The 19,689-nt window shown below is 42.9% G+C and overlaps 1 protein-coding gene across 2 annotated transcripts in view; it reads right to left on the bottom strand.

Annotated features, from left to right (window-relative positions):
• Positions 1 to 19,689, bottom strand: part of ADCY5 (adenylate cyclase 5) — a 216,295-nt gene that overhangs the window by 5,718 nt on the left and 190,888 nt on the right. For both annotated transcript variants that reach the window (XM_035332488.1, XM_035332489.1), the window contains exons 12-18: positions 17,380 to 17,467; positions 11,116 to 11,232; positions 9,385 to 9,549; positions 7,239 to 7,414; positions 3,428 to 3,454; positions 2,471 to 2,603; positions 307 to 570 (exon numbers count right to left, since the gene is read on the bottom strand). In XM_035332488.1, the coding sequence (XP_035188379.1) occupies positions 307 to 570; positions 2,471 to 2,603; positions 3,428 to 3,454; positions 7,239 to 7,414; positions 9,385 to 9,549; positions 11,116 to 11,232; positions 17,380 to 17,467 (970 nt within the window). The remainder of the gene's footprint in view (positions 1 to 306; positions 571 to 2,470; positions 2,604 to 3,427; positions 3,455 to 7,238; positions 7,415 to 9,384; positions 9,550 to 11,115; positions 11,233 to 17,379; positions 17,468 to 19,689) is intronic.

Here is a 19,689-nt window from a genome sequence, read left to right as displayed (position 1 = left end):
ACATGAGAAGTGCAAAGAAACCGAATAGTCAGACACACACATGCTGTTAATGTCCTTGCCAAGTGTCCTCCCTCGGTACAAGCACTACAAAACTCTAGACAGTCTCCATTACTCGAAGTACAGAAGGAAAGGGAACAGAGGAGGGAAAAGGGAGTGAAATGAAAAAAGAATTAGGACTTCTAGAATGGGGAGAAACGAAACATGGCACAAGGATTCAATAAGCCACCTTCCTTCATAAGTTCAGCAAAGCCCAAATAAATTAATTGATTCTGTTTGCTCTAGCCACACAGATTTTCAGTGACTTACTTCATCAAAATCGGCAATGATCTCGTTGAGCAGTCTCAGACACTCCACCCCCTCATTGTTGGCCTCCAGTTCCACATAAAACTCTGAGAAGTTGCTTATGGAGGCGAACATGACAGCCACACACTCGCAGGACTGGTAGTACAGTTCATCATTTCGCCGCTCCTGAGCTAGGAAATGGGCTGCCACGTCCTTGGGCAAAATGTTGTGGAGGAGGCGTCTGTTATAGGCCTGCAGTTCCTCCATTTCTTCTTTCTCTTCAGTGGCCTAGTTTAGGAGGGAGAAAGAGTGACATGCTTATTCTTTCGGTAACTGCTCTCGAGGAAAGAAAAATGCTGAACGTGAACTTGCAGGGAGGACAGAAATGGAGGAAAGTGGGGGAACAGCAAAGAAGGGAGAGGCAGAGAGATGCAGGAACATGTTTTGCAGTGGAAGATGTTTGTCTTTGTGTGCACATGTATATAAAAGCCAAAGGGGCTACCTACAGGCAGACATAGAATAACACCAAAATCATTTTTTGTTACATTTCTAGGCACTGAATCAGGTAATCTCTACAAGGTCTGTTCCTTCTGGAGAACTCCACTACAATCCTAGCACCCATGGACAGACATAGCTGGCTTTCCTAGGCAAGCACATAAGGCTTCAGGAGGAGCATAGAGGTGTGGGTACTGATGATGACTTTTCTCTCCCCAGTTACCTGACAGTTGCCGTATTTTTCTCCTTGTTTTACTTTTTGCCATTTAGAATATTTCTGAGCAAAGAGCTATGGACAAACATGGGTCAGGCAACAGCTGGAGACTGCACAACTGGTACAGAGGACACGTAGAGTGATTTGCCTTATGGGAGCCCTGAAGAGCACCCTGTGTACAGCATGATCACCTTCAGCAGAGGCAGCAGACAAAATTCCCCCTAACAGTGTATAGCATTTTGAAATGGATTTTCTTCAATTATTATTATTATTATTTTTACAGAGCCTCTTGTCATTGCTGGAGAGCTGGAGTTAAAAAAAGGGCAGAATGTCCTGGCTCTTTTAGACACTGACATGGACAAACACAGCTTAGCCATGTCAACAGCCACCACAGAAGGGATTACCTCCCCAACATCCCTTACCCACATGTTGGCAAAGAAACAAGCAACAGTTGCAAAGCACTTTATGACTTTGCTGGTTTCTAAAACAGGACATCTGAAACTGGAGGTTAAGTGAAGAAGGACCTTTTAGAAGGTATGTCCAGCCAGAACAATGAAAACACCTGGCTCTGCCTGGGGAAACAATATGCTTTGGCCAGCTGAGCACAGACCTGGAACAGGCAAGTGAGCTCATCGCCGCCGTTGTTTTACCATTTATAAATGAGGATAACAATGTTTATCTGCTTCCCAAGGAGCTTTAATTAATTGGTTCTTCCTCAGTGCCTCTTACTCAAACCACTGAGACCTATTATTAGAAGATGTCCTACTGTCCAGAAGGTAAAAAATCTATAGAAAACCTGCAGTCCTGTGGTTTCCCAGCTATGAGTCATGGGCAGAGCTGAGCCCTGTCCTGCTTACTGGAGAATCACATAGGACACCCCGACATCATGGGCACACGTAGTAAAAATATTAACACTGAACCCAGGGATGGAAGCAAAGAGAGGCATTGTCTGTACCATGTTGGCTAGCAGTGTCGCTGCCTAGGGGCTAATGAAGATTGGATGTGAAGCCAGTTCTCACTGCTTAACAAGATGCTGAATGAAACTGCAACTGTGAATCTTTTATACCTCTGACCACAGCAAACTAAAGTTGACTGAACTCTGGGAAGCAAATCAGCCGTGAATATGAGCTTCTTACATTTACAGATTGTGTTATATTACAGGTTCCTGCAACACTGACAGGCTCGGGTGCCTGAGTTTGTTAACCAATATCTTCACATATATGATCTTTTATTGCAGGGACCATTCTAAGTGCACGTACAAGGAAACAAAGGGTTAAATTAAATAACCAGGATGAGAGGCGCTCAGAATGAGAAGTACAAAAGAAGAAAGGAACATTACTGGTACACCCAGTTATGTTCCAGGTTCAGATTAAATTCAGAGGCATTTTATAACACTGAAACTTGATAGTGAATAATGCAGTAGTTTTATGCTAACACCAAAGACTGTGTATAACTCCAACACAGCAAACACCCCCTAACCTGGAGTTTCCAGAGGAAATCAAGCCTTGCAGTGGATTCCACTTGCTGGGCATGCAAGTACAGTGCCAGGACAAAGACTGTAATGATGACAGGGGTGACAATCTTCAGTGCGACTCGTGTCATCACTGGCGAGCTGCAGCCAACAAAAGAGCAGAATTTCCCAGTTATTCTTAGTGTGGAGGCACACAGCACACTCCCCCATTCTCACTTTAAAGCTAACTAACCACTGAAGAAAAGGCTTTTTTCCTTCCCTCTGTAGCCCATGTTGGTAAAGGGTAAACAATACCTGAAATAAGCTAAGGACTTTGACTTATGGGTGCTGGTTTCTGAAGCAGGACTTCAAAATCAGAAATTTAATCCAACTTCTTAAAGTGGGTTAACATCAATGTAAATGCCACTTTCAGGAGAATAGCCATATGTGCTATGCTTGGCAAAGCTGAAATGCTGACAGTTCTTCAGAGTGTATTTACTGTGTCTCCTGCCTTCCCCAGCCTCCGAAGTCTGGAACTGTTCTACACTTCCTACTTTGCTAATCACTTTTAATGCTAATCACTTTTAAATGGCTTTTGTCTTATAAAAAAGTCTAAAAGCTGAAAGGAACATTAAGATACATTCCCAACCCTTGTGACAAGCAAGTAAATAAAAATTATTTAAATTACAGTTATACAGCATGAAAATATCATTGTGACAAAACCTTTAATTTGTAACTGGAACATCTATTTGATGCTCTCCAAAGCAAGTTCCCACTGTAAGAGGATGCTCTGAGAGCAGCTGTTTAGACCAAAGGGCAATACTCAATCCACTTAGGGAATGTGTGCGGTATTGCACCGGATCACAGCGGTGCATAAGCAAGTCCCAGGCACCACTGGTGACTCAACATGCTGGTACTGCACCTCGTGAACAGAAAATGCCTTCTGACAAAAACCCATAAAAACACGTCATGCCAAAGTGACTCACCATGGTAACGTTGCATTTGCTGACACGCTGCAAAAAAAGAAAAGAAAACAAAACAAAAAAAAACACAGACAAGGTTAGTAGAGCGGTGTGCTTCCTCTAGCACTCGTCCTGTACCTAATGCACGAGTTCCTCTGCAATGTGGCACCTCTAACGCTGTGCGGGGCTATAGCCCTTTTAAAACGGAAAAGAGCAAAAAGATTGGGGGAGAAAAAAAGCCGTTGTCTGAGCTATGCTCGAAGATCCAGAGTGATGGTGCAACATGGTTAATTTAGTTAAAACATCTAAGGAGCATTAAGAGTCAGAGAATCATTTGGGATTTGAATGTCAGTGTGGGATATTTAGCAAATGCTCGTGCATCTGTCACTACTTCATTAGGTCGGGCAGAAAATAATTGATGTAAAGAAGGAAGCTTTTGGTTAACATCTCGTGAGGGTTAGCTGCCTTCTTCCCCATACCTTGTAAGCTGGAGGCATGCCTAGCTCCTTTACCTCTGGCACTATCCCCTTCTGCAAGCTGCTCATCTCCAGTGCTGCACCTAGCTATGGGTACTGTGCATGAGTGCACTGAAGAAAACCCTTATGCAGACTGCTGTTACTATTCACTACCCTGCCAAGGGCTCCTATGAAGCAGAGCTGCTGAAGATGGAGGGTGTGCTTTTCTTACAGTGTAAGGAAGGAAAAGAGCTTTCTGGTAGGTAGTAGTTGGCTGAGTTCCCCACTGATTGATTGCTTAATGCTGCTGCTTTCTTCTCAAGTGTGGGAGGAGTATTAGGTGGCTGAGAACCTCGTATATGTGTCTTTTAAAATACTGTTTAAATGGAAAGAAAGAAATCAGTGGTAAAATTACTGTTCTGTCATTGACTTACGGCTTTGCAGGCTACTAATGGGATAGATCTTTAGGGAAACTCACACTTGTCCAAAGAGCATCAGACCAGAGTTTTCTCTCACTACAGTGTCAGAGCTAGAAATGATCAAAACTGAAACAGCCGAGGGAGCCTAACTGAGCATAAAACTAAAAAATAAAGCCATAGTTGCTCTCTAACCTTGTTTGCTCCAAGACATTTTTTTCATCTCTGAGCATGGAATTTCTTCTGACACAGATTTTGCAACCCGTGTTGTCTTGCACACGATCTATTGCGAGGCCTCCTGGCCAGCTCCAGCACTGACCACGTAGCAAAGCCCACGTTGTGTCTGGCTCTGGACCCAGGCTGGGAGCCCCGGGGCCAGCAACTCCCACACTAAAGGATGGAGCTAGTCAGAGCTGGAGACACTTACTGCACGCAGCATGAGTCTCCTGCTCTCCTAAATCACTGCCTGGCCAAGGATGACCGACTTGATGCCTCTTCATCACTCAGTCTTATGAGAAGATGGGGCAGATCTGACCTTTTTTTGCTGGGCCTGCTGCTCACTGCAGGTGCTATGCTTGCTCTAAAATCCTCAGCAGTAACGTAGACTGTAAAATGCAGCAAACCCAGCATTTATACAAAAACTTTGGCTAACTGAAAACGCCCAATGCAAGCAATAATGGAGTTGCATTGGTAGGCTCTTCCCCATGGGACAGACGTTTCCAGTAGCAGATAGCTCTTTAATTACTGGAAGATACAATAGCAAAAAACTTGCTAAGTACATTCCTGTTCAACATTAAATGCACTTTTTTAGGAGGAGGAGTGTCTGACTTTGGGGACAGTTCCTATAGGACAACAGCATCTCCGGGCTTGATGAACAAATTGCTGGGCAAAGCATTTTAGGCTCTGCTACACAGAAACCTAACCGAGAAGACCACATTGGTCCATCACATCTTCAAAACCAATGCATTTATCTCCTGCATGGGGAAAAGGTAAGACAGTAGAAGCTCTGTGCATCCAGTTACACTTCATGTGTCACCATGCTGGTGTGTCACTCCAGCCAAGGCTACCCAATCCCACCGTGTTACAATCAGCCTTTCAGTTGCCTGCATGCTGCGCTGGTTTGTACACAGAAGTGTGAAGCGACATCTGCATCACTTCTAATTAGAGCACCATAATGACTGCAGAGCAGATAGTAATTATGTCGCTACAACAGGCACCCAATTAAAGTAATATGAGGTCACGTTTTTTTCTTTAATATCAGCTGGACAATAAGGTACATCTCTGTAACATGCTGAGCTCCCGTCCTGCACAATGCACAAATGGACTGCCAGACTCTGAGGCATTAAAAAGCGGTCCGTGGAGCTCTCAGGACAAAACAAATACCATTTAATGAGAGAGAATACAGCACCACAGAAAGTTGTTTCTGGGAAAACCTGCTAACCTTCTCCACTTTATTACTGACATTTTGATTGTGGAGTGACGTAAATTATACTACTAAGTGCTGTAATTTCACTTAGTGCCTGACTTACAAGAATGAAATGATATTTGGGATATAAAATGCTTTTATTTCTCTAATTGTGTTAGAAAATGATAAATAGCTTCCACTGTTGGAATACACACCATCTGCAAAAAAGGAAGGGAAACCTCATTCTCCCCATACCCCTACAGAAAGCTCCAATGGGTTTCTTAGACAATTTCATTTGCGTGAGTTAACAAAATAATTTAAGTGATTACTGCCAATGGATATAAAAGCCATACATCCATTAATTATTAGTGGATACACAGGAATGTTAAAAATCATGGAATATTTATGTGAAGGACAGAAGTAACCAGGTACATCCAGCCAGTAGGGTTTAATGAATATCAAGAAATTCGAGCAATTGCATCAGCTACTTCATAACACACAAAACAGCACAGAGCCGGGGCAGATCCTCAACCACCCTCCTGTCTCAAGACAGGAGCAACCATAGCTACAATCCTTAGAGATGGTTCACCTATATTGGCCTTTAAACCATCAGGGTTGGAAATGTTACAATTGCCCTACTGGGTTATCCCATTGCTTACCAAATCTTTACCACTAAAGAGTTTCTCAGCATCTGTGGAAATACTTCGGTGTGATTTAAATTAATGCTCTGCCCACACTTGAGCACAAGTGTTGCCCAAGAGGACAAATCATAAAAAAAAAAAAAAAAAAAAAAAAGTAGTTAACACACCAATGCAAACTCCCAGTGAGAAATGAAACCTGTGGAGGAGGGAGTGTTTATGGATGTGCCCGATTTACCTCCCCGACATGACTTTCAGGAGAGGGGTATCCATTTCAGTGGATGGCAGTTGCAACCGTGATTAATATGTGACCTGGTGAAGACAAACTACCTTTTGTAAGCAAAAAGGTAACTGGATACTCCTTCTTAGCCCAGGTCCCTCGGCTGGGAATTGTGCTGAGACCAGCTTTTCAAATGTGGACACACATCCAACAGCAGCAAGATCACTAGCCACATGTCAAACACATTTTTTGGGTGCACTATAACAGTGGTTCATTACCACATCCCTAAGCCACCTCAAATTTGTAGGGGATTTTTTTCTTTTCTGAGAGAAAAACATTTCTATATTGAGAGTGTATTACCAGAAGAAGTGAGAATGACTAACTGCAGCTCCCCATTTCTGGAAGAAAAAACAAAACAAAACAAAACACAGATCCACTCTGACTGCAGTTATATTTTGTTATTAATAGAAGGTTCATTAGTCAAGTTCCAGAATAAAAAGGTCTTAAAGGGAACTGTGGTCTCCTACTCTTCAGAGCTGGAGAGCAGCATAGACAGACTTTGATTTACAGCCTGCCTGCCCTGGTACCATGCACTTCCCTTGCTTGCACCATGGCCCTGGCACGCCCATCCACCTAATATCACACTGAAATCACCGGGTGAGAGAAATTAGGTGAAGATTTCAGAAGTGAAAGGCACTTACTAGGTGTTAGCTGTAACCAGGAGATCTGCATTGTCAAAAAGGTTCACCCCTGGCACTTCCACAATGAGAACATATATAAATTCAATGAATAACATAAGGATCAGTTTTCCAATACAGCTGATCTGAAGGAACACAGAGCAGGCCAGGAGACTCAATAAGACACTGTAGGTAAAGTACTGTATAAAGACAAAAAGGGGGAAAAAACAGAAGAGAGATGAATGTCAGCTGGATAAATCAAAACTGAAAACAAAGGAAACTAAACAGAGGGATAGAAAGGGATTGGAAGTCACGTGGTTGGGCTGAATGAACATGTAGACTTGGTTCTGCTTGTGGGATCCTCCAACACTGCAGGAGATTTAAGTGTTAAAGCTGAACTGATGGAGAGAACAAATCTAGCATTCCTTATCAGGCATTATTTGCTTTATACTCAAGAGGTGTAGGGCACATGATTATAGATACAAAGTTGTGGTGTAGGCTCACCCTGGACATGGTTGTTGTTAAATTCGCAGAAAGCAGCATCCAGTTATTCTGGAATATTCCATGTTTTGAAGTCAAATTCTGGTCCCAAAACAGTGTATCTTATCTACACATTACACAGGTATTAAGAATTCACCCTGTCAGGACTAACAGACATCCACTTGAGGCCAAATGGAAAGTATTGCTGATGTGACACACTGAACCCACTGGCAAAATACAGGCTGGACGTGCTTCTACCAATGCCCAACACCGTGATCTTTTTTTTTTTTTTTTTTTTTTTTTCTGCCAGCAGCTGCAGAACCAGAGTGTGTATGTGTGGTAGCTCAACCTGCTGCCACACCTTGCTGTAGCAGTCACCAGGGTACGAACTTTGCCAATCTGATAGCTGGATGTTTACCATGCCAGTGCTTTCCAATGTGATTGCAGGTTGCGAGTGCTCTGTATTGCTCCTGGGAAAGCTGCTATAGATGTAAAACCAAAGAGGTATGTTATCCAGCTCATCGCCTCCCAGCTATCAAATCCACGAAGCTTTAAGTTTCCACTCTGTTCAGACAGGCCTATTTCTGGCCTAACAACTTTATTCATCTATTCAGTTAAAAGCAAATCCTGGTTGAAGAATAAATACGCTCATGTTCTGAGCTCGTTTATTAATAGTTAATTGCTGATATATTCAATTTGAGAAAATCACTTGTACAGCTTGTTATTTGACTCTTCAGTTTCTAGAAAATGTGAGGCTGTTCCTTGTGGCGGAGAGGTAGGATCCCCCCCACCTCTGAAAGCACGCTGGGAGCAACAGGCACCTCCTGTACCAGCTCCAGCATCTGCCCTGCAGAGCGACGGGGAGGGACTCCTCCCTCCTTCGCCCATTGAACAGCAGGAGCTGGCTGGATGCTGTGATAGCATTCTCTGCACGCAAAATGGCTGCTCCCCATTGATTATAATCCCTCTTGTTCTGAACCAGCACTCCTCACCACATTCTGATGAGTGCAGGCTACTTCCAGTTTTCCACTGTGCCAGATTTTGCTCCTGGGTCTTACTGTGGACTCATCAGGAGCCTGTGCAGGGCTGAAAGTCACAGTAATGGTGGTCTCAAAAACCTCACTGAATCAGACTGTGGCAATATTCCCATCAGATAAAATTGAAACAAATTAAGTGGGACACCAGGGCTTTCAGCAGCACCTTGGACACCTGTATGGCTACAGATTGGCCATAAATCTGAACAAAATATACCATAAATCCAGATTGTCTTGACATAAATTCTGCCTGCATGCTAGCGAGATTTTTCCCCTCACTTCCATTTGCAGCAGACTACACACATAGTGGCCGTGACATATAAACTCACAGAAAGGTCTTGAATAGCTATGCAAAAGGATGATTTCTTTGGCAAAGTATTCTACCACTGTGTAAAATGTATTTGCTTTTTGCCATTAAAAACAATTATAAAAGCCTACCGATTATTCAACCCAGAAGGAACTTAAATATGACTGTGGACTCCTGATAACAACTTCAGCCACCTAAGTTTGTGAGTCGTGGCCTGCGCCAGCCTTATAACATCAGTCAGGAGCAACCTCCTTTCCTCTGAACCACCAAGATTTATCACACAGTTTTATAGCCCCTTCCCAGGTGAAGCTCTGCAGCCCTTTTTTTTTTTTTTTTTTTCAAGCATTACCTCTGGAAAGTTGCAGTTAGGCAAAGGACTGTCACAGAACCCCTGCAACGTGCCCAGGCTGTAGTTGGAAGTCAGGTTGCTGATAAGGCATATGTCCACCCGGTCAGGAGTGATGTTGTATTCTGCAGCCATGCAGCTGGCAAGATCCACAGTGCTGCACATGAACTGAAGAAAAAGATGGTATTATAGGCATAGAATAGGAGAATAAAATCAAATAGCTTCTAATAATTAAAAAGCCTCTTGAAAATGGCTGTAGCAGGGGAATTAATCAACGTGCAAAATGAAATTACTAACCTATGTTTTATTGGATGTGCAGTGGCTGTGCTTTTCTCTCCCCCCCTTCCAAAAAATAATAATAATTAATAAAACCCAGGTTGTTTACACTAGAAAGCTACTTTGGTGTTCAACTTTTGTGAACAACTTTATGCCTAAAAGTTTACAGGCAGAGGGATCGTAGATAAGTACAAACACATTCAATTTTCTGTGATAAGGTCCTGGTGTATTTCTACTGATAGGAATTTTTGAACTGGTAACTTTCACCTGCCATCTCAAAGTCCCTACCACTTCTGCCGTGGGTCCTTGTACAGGAAACACTTTACTGGCAAGGCTCAATCAATGTTTTATGTTATACTGAGGAAGCAGTAGAGCCCCATTCTGATCCCTGTATGCTGTTCCATTTGTCCATTTCGCAAATTTTTACACAAAGCAATTCACAATTGCAAAGAATCAAACATTACACAGAAAAATAAGTTTCTTCTGTGTGGTGCTCAGCAACCCACACCAGCTCTTTGCAGGTGTGCTGTGGGCGAAGGCAGTGGGGTGCCAACACCACTGAGCTGGCACCTCCCATTCAAGTACCTCAACAGAGCACAAAACTGTTCCTAAATCTCCACAATGCAAATAGGGAAGCTTAGGCAAGAGAAAATAGTGATCTGATTTCAGGTGTTAAACCTCTCCATTCCAGTGCAAGTCAGCATTGCCTCAGCTGAGGCTGTAACTGAAAGCAGAGTCATGAGAAATTTTTGTAGCTACCCCCAAGTCCCGGGACCATCTATCTCTCTCTTTCTTTCTCTTTTTTCTCCCTCTCTTAAAATTGAAATAGATATATGCAAGGTATAGAATGTTAAAGCAGTTTCTTTAAAATGCATTCAGCCTTGAAGCCATTTGTACAAGTGAGAAACCAGCAGCCATGGGGACCTAGAAAACAGCCAGACTCCCTTTGAGTCTGAAACAGCAGTGGTGTTTGCATGTGAAGCAAAACCACCCCAGTCCCAAAAGTGCAACTTAAAGCGAAGCTTTTACAGTCCCTGTTAAGTGATTACTGCACTCAGAGCAAGACTCAGTACTGTGCAGACGGCCAGCGCAAAGCCCACGCAACACTTAAGTCCCACTCAGTACTGTGGGAGTAAAATGACGCATAGGCCTCGTGCTGGCCCTGCATGCTGGGGTGCATTTCAGGCATGGTTTATGTACTTGTAGCAGGAGCATTTAAAGGATCAGAAAAAAACACAGGCACAAATGAGTACCAGGCATATAATGGGCTATAGGTATGCAGCTGCCTGGCTCCCATTTCCTTTCTGTGACCAAAAAGCAAAAGGGGGCTGACCTCAGATGCTGTAAGCATTAGGCAGGATTACGTTAAACCCAGTGGTTGTAAGGGTTATAATGCTGCAGAGCACTAATAAGAAAACTGTAAAGAACTGAGTGGGTCAAGGGAAATAATGCACATACCATGTTGACAAAGGCAGATAGAAAAACCAGGATAATGGCAAAGACTCCAACTAAGGTACTATTGGTCCTGGACTGTACAATCTTCCTAGAAAGTGTCTGGAGTGGAGCTGGGAAAAGCTGTGTGTGGAAGAAAAAAGAAAAAAAAAAAGAAAAAAAAAAAAAAAAAGATTATCTAAACATGTAAAACCATTGTTTATTTTACAGATTACAACTTTACAACTTGCATTTAAACTGCCCACATCCTCCAGCGCGGTGTCTGCATGGATGCTGCACAGGGGTCAGAGAATGACTGTAGGGATGGCAGCTTTGGGACAAAGGTGAGCAGGAACGTGACAGCTTCATGGCCAAATCTATTTATTCCTTCCTAGTGGAAAGGCTTCTGCCTGCTCTTAGTTTGTGAGCTGAGATAGTACTGTTCACAGGACTGCACTCATCCTGCTGTGAGAAGCAAACCACAACCACCTGTAACTGAAGTAACAAGGAACTAGAGCTTGTAAATTACTGAATTACATTTCTTTTAAAAGCAGAAATTAAAAAAAATGTGTTATATCCCTTTGATGAAGAAGCGATATCACAGCACTTTCCAGTGCCATTTCAGAAACATTTGAAAAGTCTTGGCCAGCTTTGTGCTGTGTTACACCCTCACTGGAAAACCAGCTGGCCTCGTCTCATCTGCAACACTCGGCACCACAGACACAGAGGGCTAAAAATAACCTCTGGTAAGGGCAATCACAGAGCTTCCCTAAATACTCTGCACCAGAGATTAGCTATTATCAAAGTTAGATTTCTTCTAATTGCCTTCTAACCGCACTCCTGCAGCACTCTTTGCTTTCAGGTGCTGCCATGTACCCTAGGTAGAAACAGTCTCTGCGTTGAAGCTAGACTAACCAGGCGTGCTCTGCAGCAAGGGTCACACCTCAGCATCGACGAGGCCTCCTTGCTCTGCATCAGTTAGCAGAGAAGTCCAGCAGACATTGAAACAAACTCCTCTTCGTTCGACACCACCAATCCAGCGCACAACTGAGGGCTGGAGCAGCGAGAGGTGGACACAGAACATCCTTGAGCACAGCCACCCTTTGACAGGAGAGCATCAGCCCTGCAGAGCCCTTCCCCTCTCTGCCACAGCGCCGGGGACAGGGGCTCTGCTGAGGACTGCCAAAGTTTTCCAGCATCCAACTCTCCTTTCTGTACCTGCACACTGTGTGAATAACCAAGCCACTAGAGGGTATTTTTAGAGACACAAAGAAGCTAGCAGCACAGCGACACGGCACTGCAATTTAACTATGACTAATGTTTCTATTAAAAGTCCTGCTTTTCCCTTTTATCCTTCACTCTTACATCTTCAGAGATGCAACGTTTTGTCAATGCACAGCATCCCACACAGCGACCCTACAACGTAATTACGAAGCGTTAGAGTGACTGAAGCACTGATTAGCTGGTGACTTTTACAGAGGGAAAGAGAGGCCGACATGGCGAGAGTTTAAGGAGCCAATTTCACCAGTGAGTGTGTAAAAGCCCAATGCACTTCGGGAGGGAGGAGAGGACAAGTCTCTGTTTGGGGTAGCAGGGTGGAAAGGGGAAATTGGGGTCCTAATTTGTTTGCACTGGTTGAGGATTGATTGAAATTCACTGAAAACTTATACAATCCTTCAGGCTCAGGCAGCCTCCTTCCGTAATCTCTGGGAAATCAGGCACCTAAATAAAACTCAGGAGCACTTTGCTGTGGATCTTGGCTCAAGCCCCTGCTGCCAATGATCCCAAAAAAAGCCTGACTTTGAACCAAGCCTGAGATATCAAGCAAAGCTATCAGTGGAAGACACTTAAAGTCTAATGAAAGCATGTTTTCTTTGTATTAATCTTGGTTCTCATTACCAAGATTAGGCAAAATAGGGAAAATCGTAGGTCAGTAAACAAGTGCGGATGGAAAAAGTCCTGAGGAGGTAACGAATGCCAGAAACCATAGGAGGTTAGGATTGCAATGGAGAGCACAGCAGCACAGCTGTGCCGCACATCTGAGCAGTCTCTGCCTTAGGAACAGCCTTCATGCAGGCTCTGCAACTGTAACCTCTTCCCATTTTACAGAGGCAGATCCAGCAACCGGGACACTTGCAGTCTGGAGGACTTCTGTGGTACAAACAGGGAACCTGTCTCAGCTCTGACAGGTCAGCTCTGCTCTAGCAACACTCCTTCCATAAAAGCATCCACAAGTCAGGGGTATAACAGTCCCAAAAAGACAAAAAGAGAAAAACAAGAAAGAAAAGTGGATGACTTTTCCTCCCATTCTCCAGTGAAAAAAAGAATCCTGCTGTCCTAGTAAAAGAAGTAGAACAATAAGGATGTTATAGTACAGTGAAAATCTGTTCCCTGTTGCTGGTCAGCCCTCTGGTTTTATACTGCCCAGCATCATTTACTCCTGTTAATACAGCTCAAATCTTGCCTGAGTGAGGAATGATACAAGGAAGGAGGTTCTGATGAAATGGCACCTCTGAGCATGCACATGCATCTCCTGGGAAATGGGATTGAAGGGAAGTGTGACTTTGTGGACTCTGTCATTTGGCTATCCAAGATTCACATTTGGGTTGCCACAGAAACTTGAGACCACTTGTTAGCCTTTTTAAAATCCCCATGTCAGGAAAAATAACCACAGTGGGAAAAAGGAAACTGGGCTCTCTAGTCAACTCCAGTTCATTGTACACTGAAATGCATAAATGCTGCAGGAAGACCTAAGTTCCCACAAGAGAGAGCATGCAAGTACCCAGTGAATACAGAAGAGGAAATCAGACGCTGCCGTACAGGTGAAAATCCAAATTTAAAAAGCAACAAAGTACTAGTGCTACATTGAAAATGATCCACATCATCCATTCATTTGCATGACAAAAAAATAAATAAAAACTGTACTTGGCAGTAACAGCTGATCACAGACAGAAGAGTAATATTTGTCCTTTTAATCTTCTTAAGATATATTGCGGACATGGAAAACTGCTTAGATAATTGCTGTTGTTCTGTAAGAGGAAAAAAAAAATAGGAGGTCTTTAAGTTCTGATTTTTCAATTTGTAATAAAAGCCTTTGAGTCATTTTGAAGTACATTAAGATGCTTCTGGAGTAAAAGACAATATCTCCAGGCAACTTGATGTTGCAAGTCCATTTATGTAACTTATTTCACTGAGATTTATTAGTCTATAAAAAAGTACAGTTTTCAGAAGTATTTTTCCCCTGCCTGAGAAGAAAAAAAAAATAACTAGGAGCTTCTAGTGCAGCCTTCGGAGACAGAGAAACAAGTAGGCAAACCGTATCTATGCAAAACCACAGTCGCAAAATCCTATCTTACTCTCCGAAAGAGACTGGGGGACAACTTGAAATTTCTCTCATACACGCTCCCAGGAACATGCAAGAAGTTAAATTCCGCACAGCAGTTTATATACCAGGAGTTAAGGATTTTAAGAAGAAGCACAAACTTGATAAGTTAACAGCAAAACAGATGTCTGACAGTGGAGTATTTGCAAAGGGACCCTGGTTCCCATGACCTTAGACTCTGTTGGGAAGGAACACCATCTCACGGTGGCCAAGTCTTCATGGAGTATCAAAATGAAGAACTGGAACTCTCTTGTTTATTACAGCTGAAGAAACTTGGAAAGCCAAGCTGGCTGCATTGGCAGGTCCGGGATCAACTTCTAGTCCGTGGAGAATTTTATAGTAGAAGATAATAATGACAGCAAAAGAAAATAAAACATGATCAAGTTGTCCTGAAAGAGCCTGCTGGCCACTGTCAAAGCCCGAGTTGGAGAGGCCAAAACAAGGAAGGAAGGAAAAAGTTACTTATCATGTAACAGCACAGCAAACAGGCAAAAGTTATGCTTATGCTGTTATCCTGAGGAGGACACCTGCTTTCCAACTTTGTATGGAAGAAACTGGTATGTAAAATACATGCTTTCCTATCCCTATGTGTGAAACAGAACAAATAATGCTGACATCTCTGTGTCTTAAAATTTTATCTAAAGGTTCTGTAAAAGCACCTTCCTTCCTTGTGTGTATTTGTAAAAATGTTTCCTGAAGCAATGTGGAGCACAGGAATAAAGTAATACCCCTTAACAAGTGGCTGGGTAAACATGCTGATTAAAAAACTCTGATGTGAAACACCAAGATCTTAAATGACAGACGTAGGCTGCAACTGCTGGGAACTGCTGCCAACATACAGGTAGCTGACAACGCAACCATACAGCAGAAGTACCTGTCCCCTAAAAAGGCCATCTCATAATCAGATGTTGTCAGCCAAGGCTAATTTGGAGCACTAAAATGAGGTAATCGAAAAGGTACTGGAGCTAGAAGGCTCTCTGTTTTCAATATTTGCAATTTGTGCATATAAGGTACTGATCTCACTGTTATACAAAAGCACCTTGTGAGCCCAGGACAGAATGCTGAAGACTCATATTTCAGAACACTGCATCCTGTTAAATTCTGGTATTAGTCTGAATTCATTCTGATGTCTTTGTGTTTCCAAAGCCTGTTCTGAGGCAAAGGCAGACTAAAACTGGTTGCAGGCACCAGTGAACAGACTTCTACAGGAACTTGGAAGGTCAAGGCAAAGAATGTAAGACAGAACATCCCCCATGGTCACGGGGACTGAAGTGAAGGACTGACTATGTGCCTTTTAAATTAATCATTAAGATCAGTAATAATATTAAATAAACCAAAAAGCTCCAAAGCAAAATCAAAACTTTGAATTATGTCAGAAGGGAGTGCTGCTGTCAGTACGTGGAAGCAGTCTAAGCTTGTAAAAGCCAGCGTGTGACAAACAAACAACTGTGCGCTTTGAAATCTGCCTGGTGGCAAGTCAGCCACCTCGAATCCTTCAGAGGTCTGTGTCTGCTACAGCTCTTGCCCCAGTAATTGCACAGCAGCACAGGTGAGCTGGTGTGCTGGTCTGGCTCTGCCTGGCTGGCAGTGTGTTGGGATGTTGCTGCCTGTGACAGTGCAGTGTAAGTAGGCTCCAGCAGAGCTCTGCACAGTTTATAAAGTAACGATGCTCAATAGCACCTTCACATGTAATGGACACACCCAATACAACCAGCCATCAGTGGATACCATTTCTCAGCTCAAGGGACCCAAGCCTTCCTATTAGCACTGTTATCTCTGACTTGTAAGTCTCATTGATGGTAAACAAGCAGGACTCATGAGATGCTGTACTTGGCTCCCTTCAAAATTGTTGTGAGCCCAAGGGAAGCCCCATGAGCAGTCAAGTTCAAATATAACCTGAAGCTTCTTTCACAGCTCTTATTAAATGAGAGGGCAGAGCTTAATTCCTCAAATCTAACTTTCAAAACTCAAAAAGATGTGAAAGGTGTAAGTCTGTCAAAAGCACCCACCTTCAACTATTACAAATGGCACAGAGAAGATAACTAAAACGAGGCAAATCATCTGTCTGACATAATCCATTACCTGTTTCTTCTGCAGAGAAATTAATGCTTCTGAGCTATTTTATTGCAAGCTCTGAATAACAAAGGTGAGCTTGTGCTGAGGTGCCTGAACCTGTGTTTTCCAGGTTCAGACACTGGAATGTATGGAATCTCCCAAGTAACCCCAAACCAGCAGATACAATCAACTAGCATGAGCATTTTAATACAAATACCTTTGTGTGAAAAAGATGAGCACATCACCCTTTCTAAAGCACTGATGGCCATTTTGCCACAGAATGCCAAGAATAATTAGTATGATTTCAGATTTCACGCAATGTATTTCTCTGCTTAGCAAAACCAGCTACAAGAAAGAGCTCACTAAATGCTGGAAGCTCTGTATAGTCATCTGAGAATGGCTGATAAAGTTATATATGTTTATAGCTTTTACTTCCCCTCAGGACATTTTTCCTTGATGATATTCTGCTTCTGATAATCTGCCTACCCAAACACGCATATGCAGCAGGGGACAGTACACAGGCTACGCCGCAGGAAGTTTACAGGGAGGAAACGAATGGTCAGTGTTTTGTTCCACATTGGGAAATGTGTTCTTCTTATATCAATATGAGAGTGCCTGCAGGGGACTTAATAGACATGCAGATCCACAGAGTGATTACTGCTTGCTGAGCTAAAGAGATGCCAACCCTAACATCTGTTTGCAGTTCGTTCTGTCTTATCAAAGGCTTTTTCTGTAACCCTTGTCACATAGTGTGGATAGGGTGGCTAACAAAACATGCTATGTTAGCTGAAGAAACAGATTACTGAACCACTTAGATTTGGCAAAAGACTTTACAAAGAAACCATGTTACTCACCTTTACACAGGAGTAAATGACAGAAACAAACACCACTGTGGTCAGGATCAGGAAACAGGTCAGGTAAAAACCCAGCATAAATGTAGAGCTGAAAGCAAGGAGGTTTCTTTTTAATGCACATCATATAGAAGAGCTACAGCTCTGCTCTCAGGACTATGACATTTGTACAAGCTATGACACACTGCACAGGCTTTCCAATTAGGATAGCAGTAGGAGATACGAGGTGCCTTGAATACCAACAGATACTCAGCCCTATTTGAATTACTCACACAGGCTGCAGAGCAGAGAATGCTCTATCTTTTACAGCAATCACCTTCCTGCCAGGGTGACAGCAGAGGGATTGAGAAGTATCTCCCATGCTTGAGGAGATGATGGAACAATATGTTATGGTGGGTCAGCCCCGGCTGGCTGTGGGCAGGGGACCCCAGGAAGGAAAGCGTGCTGCACGCTGCTGTGAGGCTGAGTGCATGTGAAATCTGCAGGGGAGGCACGTTTCATGTCAAGCTGATGAAACCTTCTTATTTGTGCCTTTTATTTGTACCTCAGGAATTGCTGGGATACCTGGTGCTCTTTATGAGGAAACGCACAAAGGAAAAGCTTGGTGGGGATAGCTAACCATCCTTGCCATGTCTGTGCTCTGTCCTGTGTATGGGATGGAAGCAACCATGGCACGAGGACAGACAGGGAAAACAGCTTTAGCCTGGTCAGCTTGAGACGTTCTTCTATGTTCTCTGTTCCCCCCAACTTTGAAGTACAAACAGGACCCCAGGGCCAACTTTGTACTATGCATTTTGATGTGTTTTGATCATGAAGATATTCAACAACAATTTCACAGTGATTGGTCTCAGTATGAAAGGACAGGCCCCCTCCCAGGAGTTTGCCTTGTTCATAATTTAAAGGAAGTATTCTTGCAACGTGACATTAAGGCTAACCACACCAAAGCCAGCTGGTCTCTGTGTTCTCTCATGACTACTAAGATAATTGTACTTGCTAATTCACTGTTTGAGCCTTTGTGAAATTCATTAAAGCTATTCCTCTTTATCATCATAAATTACCACTGCCATTTTGTCTCTAGTGTCAGATTCAAATTCCACATTGTGTCTTTGATGAAGCCCTGATGGTGACACATACACTCCTGTGGTTTCTGTTGCTGCTTATCTGTTACCTTCAACAGAAGACCAAAACTATGCAATTGAAATATCAAGAAAAACAAACAAAAAGTTGAGGGAAAGTATATCTGACCTGCAGTTAAAATACGAAATTTTATTTACTCTCTAACTCAATTATCTTTGGCCAAGCTACCTTACAATACTAAAAACCTTACAAAAATAAATAAATAAATAAATAACCACCCCCTTACGGGCCATGAGGAAGGAGATGGAGCAGTGTGACATTTACACCACACTGCCATGAGGGATTGGCTCCTGCATAATACAAAAGAGTCAGCCATATGGTTGCTGCAGATCAGAAACTGTCAAGTTGTCATTTAAATGTTAAACTGGGTTTTATGGAGACAGTTTGGTGGTTGCTTAGGGAGTTTGATGGGTACAACAAAGGCTGGTAGAGGGCCTCTGCATGTGCGAACTCCAGGCAGTAATATCCAGTCACCAGATCCAAAGTGCAAACCTCATTACTAAAGAGGCCAAACTCTCAAAGAATATTTTTGGCCATTAGCATTAATTGCTGGAATCTATCTGGTTTCAGTTTTGAACCTCTAGATTCCCAAAGCGGAGCTGTCTGTTTACACAGTGCATTTGTACTGATGTTATTGCTGATCCGATACTTCTGTGAGCAGAAGTGAATGTCCTCTTGCCTGGGAGAGAGAATGACCTCAAACATCAGACGACGCGCTATTTCTGTGACCTTCTGAATATCTCATCTGAATGGTACTAACCAATCTACTCTGAAAAGAACTGCCGTGTGAACAGAAGTAGAGAGCAGTTGTAATGACAGACAATAGCATTGGAACTCTCTTTAAACAATTTTTGTCTTCTTCTAATGAAGATGAATTTGGAGCATTGTTAGAGCTTCTGAGATCTTGTCCTTCAGATTAAAAATGACTAACTCTGAATTTATTTCCAACACAGCAGCGCTCAGTGAATGATATATTATTGCTACTAGATGAGAGCACAGGAAATACCAACATGCTTTAATTTCAAGGGATTTTTTATGAGCCCTTTGAGAAGAAATACCATGGCTGCAGAGCTCACTTCTGGAAGAGATCCAGTGGGTTACACTGTGCCTTTCAGATGCAGGAATACACTGCAGTGGTCCAACAGCACTGTGCCCCACAGCCCCGAGGACCTTATT

Source organism: Oxyura jamaicensis, chromosome 7, assembly GCF_011077185.1.
Source record: "Oxyura jamaicensis isolate SHBP4307 breed ruddy duck chromosome 7, BPBGC_Ojam_1.0, whole genome shotgun sequence".
Lineage (NCBI taxonomy): Eukaryota > Metazoa > Chordata > Aves > Anseriformes > Anatidae > Oxyura > Oxyura jamaicensis.
The sequence above is the reverse complement of the archived record's forward strand: the minus strand, read 5'-3'. Positions and strand labels throughout refer to the sequence as shown.